The 8,012-nt window shown below is 40.6% G+C and overlaps 1 protein-coding gene across 1 annotated transcript; it reads right to left on the bottom strand.

Annotated features, from left to right (window-relative positions):
- Window positions 1–1,237: 1,237 nt before the first annotated feature.
- LOC131318116 (stress response protein NST1) lies at window positions 1,238–7,097 on the bottom strand. Its single transcript, XM_058347943.1, has 2 exons — window positions 6,498–7,097; window positions 1,238–1,726 (listed from the first exon to the last, which is right to left on the bottom strand). Exons 1-2 carry the CDS (start codon window positions 6,888–6,890, stop codon window positions 1,556–1,558), a joined length of 564 nt encoding a protein of 187 aa, XP_058203926.1. The 5' UTR covers window positions 6,891–7,097; the 3' UTR covers window positions 1,238–1,555.
- Between the last annotated feature and the right edge of the window lie 915 nt (window positions 7,098–8,012).

Genomic DNA, 8,012 nt, shown 5'->3' with positions numbered 1-8,012 from the left:
TTTAAGGGCGTGCTATCAAGGAAAAGCAGAGGGCGACAACCGTGTTCGAAGCCATACAAAGACGCATGAAACGATACAAACAGGGGATGAAAGCTTGAGTCTTCCTTAGTGGTAAAAGTAGCAAAACTACCAGGATTTGTCTGTAAGACGGTAACTGCTTGTATGCCTTCTTATATGAACCCTGAAGCTGCTCTTTTGCAATCTCTTTCCGGCGCCATGCCTGATAGTACTTCAGTTCAATTCCATGTTCTTGTTTAATGTCATTGACTATATCCTTTGGATGGTAATTGGCGTTGACTTTCAGTTTCTCCTTGATGATATCAGCAACACAATTTCTAGTCGCCTGATGCCCCGTCGTCAGTGTTGCCCCTTCGCGTGTATGAGTGGGATTCATTCTGTTAACACAGAATAATTGGGTGGTTGCCAGCTTCAATGCATGAATTCTCCACGGGCATCCTTATGCTTTGCATTTGACAGTCACACTCTCACTTTCATTCTTCTTGTACACCAAAGCAAACTGATGTGCAACAGAATATTTACGCAGGGCCTCACGAAAATCACGAACACTCTTAAATCTTTGGCCAACACCAGTAAAGTGTTCTCCCACTCTTGCGCAGCTTTAATATGATTCTCATTTTTGGAACCGACAGAAGGAAAGGGCGTAGGTATATAAACGGGAATGTCTATAGGGACATCGACTTGCATAGTATCATCTAGATGGGGTGTGTCATCTACGACATCACTGGCAACATTAAGAGCATCAACTGGAACCACTGCTTCGGGTAAAGTAGTCTGCCTTGACCTGGGTTTTTAACATATGTTATAGACACAGTCATGGTAAAAACCAAATTTGGACTAAATGGAAATGCTTGGAGGGAACAATTAGCCAGAGAATACAGGAGGAGGAGTCCTGTGTCTACGATTATTATGAAATCCAGCCTTTGTCTATGTTCGACTTGAGTTTATTTTCTTTCTTTCTTTTTTATTGTTAAAATAGTTAAATTAACACTTTAGAGGGGGGCTTGGACTTTTGACCTCCTTTCTCCTAGCACTCAAGTACCCCTGATGCCGATGGGTCAAAGGTCTCGAAGAATACATGTCTAAGCTGTATACATCTGTAAAACTTCCCGGTACTGAAAGTAAACGTAACTGAGTTAGAAAATCAGTAATTTTTGAACTCCGCAAAATACAAGGGCATTAGTGTAATTTCCTAATTGAAACGCAACACATGAAATACTTATTCAATAATGTTTTCCCACCAGATTTAATAGAAGAACGAAATAGACTCAAGAATACCGCTTGCTGAGATAGCTCTATTGTAAAGCCAAGCTACACAAACAGAATACTTGTACATTGTAGATAATGATGTAGCTTCTTGTTGTCTTTCATTTCAATCAAAAAACACACCACTAGGACCCAAGATTCCTAAAATGTCCCTCGATTCCTAAAATGTCATTGGCATGTCATTTTACCGCTTGAAACATGTACCAAGGAATTTGACAATCCCACATAAACTTCCTACCACCACCAAGGTGCATTTCTGCAACAGTGTTGCTCAGAGGGGCCTGGTATCGACAATGACTTGCAGTATCGTCTTCTCCAACTCAGCTTCATCTACCCACATGGAACTTTTCCGACGCAGAAGTTCTTTCTTCTCTTTCTTCTTCTCTTCGATTTGTTTCTCTTTCAACCTCCAATATTCAAGCTTCTGTGTTCTTTCTTTTAACTGCACCCATGCATAGTGAAACACGTCAGGATACGGCAAAGATAACCGATCAACAAGGATAGCATGTGAGAAAAAACATGAATAAAGCACAAGAAATCGATTCAAGAAATAGTGTAAAATGCTCGGACAACTGGACAGGACAAGTCAATCTGTTCTGACGAACAACTCTGGCTCGGCGGCTCCCAAAACTACTCTCACAGAGAAAGAAAAAAGTTGATGAGTATTAGTCTTAGTCCCACATTGGTTAACTTAATCTTGTATTGAGTTCTCTCTTAATATAAATAAGATATTACTGTGTTAGGGTTAATTCACACCCTATACACTTTCTTCTTTTCCTAACAACATGGTATCAGAGCCCCACTTTAACTCTAACCCTAAACCACCACAACCCTAAACTTAGCCACCACAATATGCTGCCGCTGCAATACGCCGTCGTCTCATCTGTTCTTGTCATAACCCCCACCGAAACCCTAGCATCACACCCAAATACCACAATACCCAATTGCAGCCCCTAAAACCTAAATCGCAGCCTCTAAACCTTCCAAAAAAAAAACCTAAATCATACCTGTTACAATCGTCGTCCAACCTTGCAGTCCTCCTTATCGTTGTTGTCAACCCAAATCGACTGGTTTTGACCTTCTCCTGCCCTTTGTGCTTTTTCTACTTCTGTTTCGTCCGTTTTCGTTCCTAACACTGTTCAGGAGGCCTTATCTGTTTCTGAGTGGCAGATAGCTATGGAGGATGAGATGTCTGCTCTTCATCAGAATGGCACATGGGAGCTAGTTCCTCTTCCTGCTGGTAAAACCACTGTTGGTTGTCATTGGGTATTCACTGTCAAGTATCTTTCTGATGGCACTGTTGAGGGCTATAAAGCTTGTCGGGCGCCTGGTTGCCAAAGGCTACACTCAGACTTATGGTGTTGATTATTCGGAGATGTTTTCTCCCGTTGCCAAACTTGGTTCTGTTCGGATCCTTATTTCTCTTGCAACGAATCTGGGTTGGCCATTATTTCAGTTAGATGTCAAAAATGTCTTCCTCCATGGGGATCTCCATGAAGAAGTCTACATGGAGCAACCACAGGAGTTTGTTGCTCAGGGGGAGCGTACTCAGGTATATCGTCTTCGTAAAGCCCTATATGGGCTTAAGCGGTCTCCTAGAGCATGGTTTGGCAAGTTTAGTGATGACGTTTTGTGATTTGGTATGCATCGCAGTCAGTCTGATCACTCTGTGTTCTCTCTCACATCGGACTGAGGAAAAGTCTTATTGATTGTATATATGGATGACATTATCATTACTGGTGATGATTAGCGAGGTATTGATGAGCTAAAAGCTTTCTTCCATCAGCAGTTTCATACTAAGGATTTGGAAAAACTACGATACTTTTTAGATATTGAGGTGGCACGATCTAAAGATGGTATTAGCTTATCACAGAGGAAGTATGTGTTGGATATTCTTGAGGATGCTAGTTTGTTGGGAACTAGGCCTGTTGAGACTCCGATGGATCCCAACATCACATTGTGTGTTGACCAGGGGAAGTTGCTCTCCAATTCTGATCAGTATCGCCGTTTAGTTGGTAAGTTGAATTACCTTACGATTACACGTCCAGATATCTCTTTCGCAATGAGTATGGTTAGTCAGTTCATGTCTGCTCCTCGTCATCCACATTGGGAGTCAGTTATCAGAATTGTGAAGTATCTTAAGTCACATCCAGGAGGTGGTTTGTTTTATCGAGCGAGTGGACATTTACGCGTTGACGCGTTCACTGATTCGGATTGAGTAGGATGACCATTAGATAGGAGATCCACTACAGGATATTGTATATCCTTGGTGGAAATCTTGTCAATTGGAAGAGAAAGAAGCAGACAGTAGTTGCCCGATCTAGTGCTGAAGCAGAGTATAGAGCAATAGCACACACGTGTGAGGTTGTATGGTTGCGGTCATTTCTCGAGGAGATAGGATTCAGAGTGTGCAGTTGTTTATGCCTTTGTACTGTAATAACCAAGCAGCTATTCACATTGCATCCAATTCTATATTTCATGAGAGGACTAAACATATTGAGGTTGATTGTCATCTAATTGGTGGTGTGATAGCTACCCCGTTCGTGACTACTAGCGCTCAGTTGGCTGACATGTTTACTAAGTCATTGTTCAAGCCTCAGTTAGAGTCGTTGTGCAGCAAGCTGGGTCTTTATGATATCTATTCTCCAGCTTGAGGGAGAGTGTGAGAATATTGATGAGTATTAGTCTTAGTCCCACATTGGTTAACTTAATCTTGTATTGAGTTCTCTCTTAATATAAATAAGATAATACTGTGTTAGGGTTAATTCACACCCTATACACTTTCTTCTTTTCCTAACAACAGAATCCATAAACTTTTCCATGGCGAAGAGTTAAAGAATCAGCGAACTTGTCCATGAGGTAGGACTTCTGAATCCCAACAGACCCCGTGGAGATTCAAACCCCCAAAAACAGTGTCAGAGAAACATGTAAATGCATGCATGGGTGCGGTTATATCGCCAATGTCCGTGAAGTAACTGCACTAACACCTAATGAGAAAGGAAAAACTAAACCCCTAAGAGTAAATGAATTCTCCAGCTTCACAGTTTGTCCGGCTATTTGGACCAACACAAAGAACAGTAACTTTTTTAGGAAAATCAGGATTCAGAACTGCCCATAGCTCCACTTTGCATAGAGTCAAACATATCAATACCTCCAACGATTTGATGAAATTTTGTCGGTTCAATGCAATAGCCTTAAAGTGCACGCGCAGTACAGCTCCATAGTTAATGAAGAAGATGGTGGTGTATCCCTCAGCCTGCAGTTCTCCTCAAGGGCACCAGTTACCTTGCATTTCCTAAATTTCTTCTCCTCCAAGTTAGCCGCCCTTTGTGAGTCCCGAAGCAAATGTGACAATGACTGGATGCTCCTTGGAGTTAAACTTTACACGACTCTGCACCTATACAAATTCCGTTCCTTAAGAAGTTTAAGAGCACAATTTCTATTAACCATTATTGTGATTTCACAACATTTGAAGGCTAGGGTAATGGAATGTCAAATGGATAATTTGTGCCGCATATGGAATGATTGAATGCTAGTCCAGCAAAACAATCATGCAGCTCGAGAAGCAGGTTCAAAACCTCATTACTCCAAGAAAGGGGCAATCCTTTTTTATTTTTTTCCCTCTTTTCTCATGTTTTATCTCTAGCTACTGTCTGAACCCCAAAAATGGCACCTCCTTCAAATTCACGGAAGGAAACTTATAGGGCAAATACCAAAAAAATGTCACTATGGTAGATCCAGGAAAGTGCAATCAAAAACTTGAGCCACACAAATTCAACCTACCAGGTCATGCCATATGATCTACACATTCAAATACACACACCATTCAGCTTCGCTTGCCCCTTGATCCCTAAAGCTTGAAGCTGAAAAACTACTACTTCTTTATCACCATTCAACTAAGTAACTACATCCCGACCTCTTAAAACATGACCTCTAAGCCTCTTACATGAATGTAAGGAGTTTTTCCATATCCATGTTGCCATAAGCTAGCACTGTACCCAGCCCATACAAGTTAGTGGGTTTATCGTGCTAGTTGTGGATGACACTACCCTAGAGGTGATGCCATTTCATGTTTTTTTTTTTTTTTTTTTTTGGAGCTTTTAATTTGATTTCTGCATCCAGCATTTGAAGCATGTAATATTCATGATAATCAACTTGATAATCCATTAGCATGGGTTGTGCTTGCTGATAAACTAGTTGAATCGTTTACACATATCCAATGCAAACCTTCAATTTTAAAAGAACAAATAAACCGATTTTACTGGAGATAGTGCAGCATTCAACCTACATCGATGATCGATTACCAAGTTCCATACTAAGAAGGGAAGGCCCTAGAAATGGGATTTCAAAACACAATCCTACACCATTACCGCAAATCATCAGCTCAATTCAGTGTACTCCACTACTTAATCGAATAAAAATGGCAGAACATGTGATTTCTTAGTTGTCACCCTTTCCTCGTGAGTTCTCTCAGTTCAATTAGTGATAATTACATATATATCTAGATGTTACATAAGCTCAACAACAACAGTCAAAAAATAAGAAAAAATGCTACCCAAGATGGCGAGTATGGTACAAATTGTACACTGGAACACGTGAACAGTGCATAAGAACATGTGAAAAGTGCATTGAATACATTAAAATGGTACTGAAGTTCTAATCTTTTTGGCATGATGTGCAATTTAACCACTCCTAAAACACAAGGAGCTAGGGAAGGATCCATGATTCCAACTTTCCCCTGAAAACTCCTACACTTAATTTCTTCATTATCATATACTATTGATATTGGTACAATGCAAGGTTCCTTTGAAATAATATGGGGGCAGAGCTAAGTCACATAATTTGCATGCTTGAGCAGGAAAGCGTCTTCCAAAATTTTTCTAAAAAACTACTAAAATTTGTGAGAGCAAAGATTGGGAGCACGAGCACACAACGAGGATTGAGAGTGCGAGCGGAGGGCACTACTGGGAAATTATGTGACTAAAGGGGGCGTTGCTGCTAACTAAATGGACTAAAGCCCATATGCTTACGGATTTCTAGGCAGGTCATTCTACGTCAACTAAAATACACCATCTAGCATGAACAACTTCAACAATTGTCATTAGCATATAGTCCAATAATATAGCGGAAAAGCACCCTAAAGATACAGTAGCCAAAAATAGCATGACCCAGAAAAAATATCCTACAACAGGTAAAAGCCCAGAGTGACATACTAGGGTTTGCCTGAACTCCTCCTCCGCGACCTCCCTCTCTGCCGCCTTCGCCTTCTTAGACGCGACCTTCGCCGCCCTCCGCTCCTCGTTGGCGATCCTCATAGCCTCCCTCTTGGCCTCGTCCTTGCGCTGCTTCTCGATCCTCTGCAACTCCACCTCCTCTATGTACTCCTTGCGATAGGCCTTCACCTTCTTCGCGTAATCGCGCCTCAGGAGCGCGAGCTCGGCCTCGGCCTGTTTGGGGTCGGTGTGAGGGGTCCAGCTGTTGAGGAAATCATTTGCGGATAGGAATTGGTGGTTTGGAGGAGAGGTGGATAGGGATCGGAGGAGGTGGGTTTGGATTAGGGTCAGGGTTTGCTGTGGTCGGAGGAGGAGAGCTCGGGTCGTCGCCATTGTTGTACGGATGCTTAGGGTTGCGTTCTGTAAACAGGGAAAAGTAAGAGACAAGAAGCAAGGCACATATTAATTTGCTACACATACAAATTAGTGTAAGTGTGTCCGGAGCTGTATCAATTAGCTTGAATTTTGCACTTTTATCCAGAAGATCCAAACCATTTACTCCTATTTTGTAGGTTCCAATATAAATAATTTATGAAAAAATCACTTTGATTGAACATCGTGTAGAAATTTAAAATTTGTACTTTTGTCTTTAAATAAGATGAATCGTACACAATTTATGACCGGCTATCAATTGGTATGAAATAAGCACTTGTACATATCCGATTAATCGCCAAAATAGGTTGTAGAACCCCACAAGCCCTTACTATTTTTTTTTGATCGGCAAATGATAAAGATTTATTAACTTCAAACACATAGTGCGGAGCTAAGCTAATAGGATCATGAATACACGGTCTGACTATCCATGACCATCATCTCCTAATCACAAGTCCATGCTATTGGATGGTGTGTTTTTAGTTAGATGTCAATTAATAATGTCAAATTTTTAGGAAGCGTAAAGAAAAATATGTTGTACTTAACTTTATATATTCGTTTTATTTTCCTCTGAAAATGGAAACCGAGCAGAGAAAATTTGCTACTAGTATTATTTTTTCATCTGAACTTTCTTTTCCGGGTATAGCTTGAAGGAATGTGATTTTGACACTCTACTTTAAGCCAATGACACTCCACTTTTAGTTTTGTTTTCTCATATGATCAATGCACAAAGTGGAGTACCTGTGGCTAAAACTAGAATACCAAAATCAATTTCCTAGTTTGAAACTTTAAATTGGCTTCTGACAAAAATACACATTGCATCCTTCAATTATCCCTAACATCACAGTGATCTTTCCTGTCCTTCTATCGTCATAGAAAACCTTTACATTTTAAGGTCATGTTTACTTTACGCAATTAAAAGTGGAGGCTGTCTAATATTTCATGACTAGGAATTAGTAATTGCCAAGTTAGAGGTTTTGTCGAACGATTAGTTACATCTTACGGAGGAGAGTAATTCATGTTCTTGGTTTGATATAATAATTGTTGCATTTAAACGCTGAAAATTGAGCTCTGCAGAATAAA

Source organism: Rhododendron vialii, chromosome 2a (assembly GCF_030253575.1).
Source record: "Rhododendron vialii isolate Sample 1 chromosome 2a, ASM3025357v1".
In the NCBI taxonomy this organism is placed as follows: Eukaryota; Viridiplantae; Streptophyta; class Magnoliopsida; order Ericales; family Ericaceae; genus Rhododendron; species Rhododendron vialii.
The sequence above is the reverse complement of the archived record's forward strand: the minus strand, read 5'-3'. Positions and strand labels throughout refer to the sequence as shown.

Bases quoted from the DNA above. Each gene is read 5' to 3' on its own strand.
- LOC131318116 (XM_058347943.1), bottom strand. From the start codon at position 6,890: ATGGCGACGACCCGAGCTCTCCTCCTCCGACCACAGCAAACCCTGACC. The intron at 1,727-6,497 runs GTATGTCACTCT...GCATGGGTGCAG, and splicing joins AGGAGTTCAGGCAAACCCTA to TTAAAAGAAAGAACACAGAA.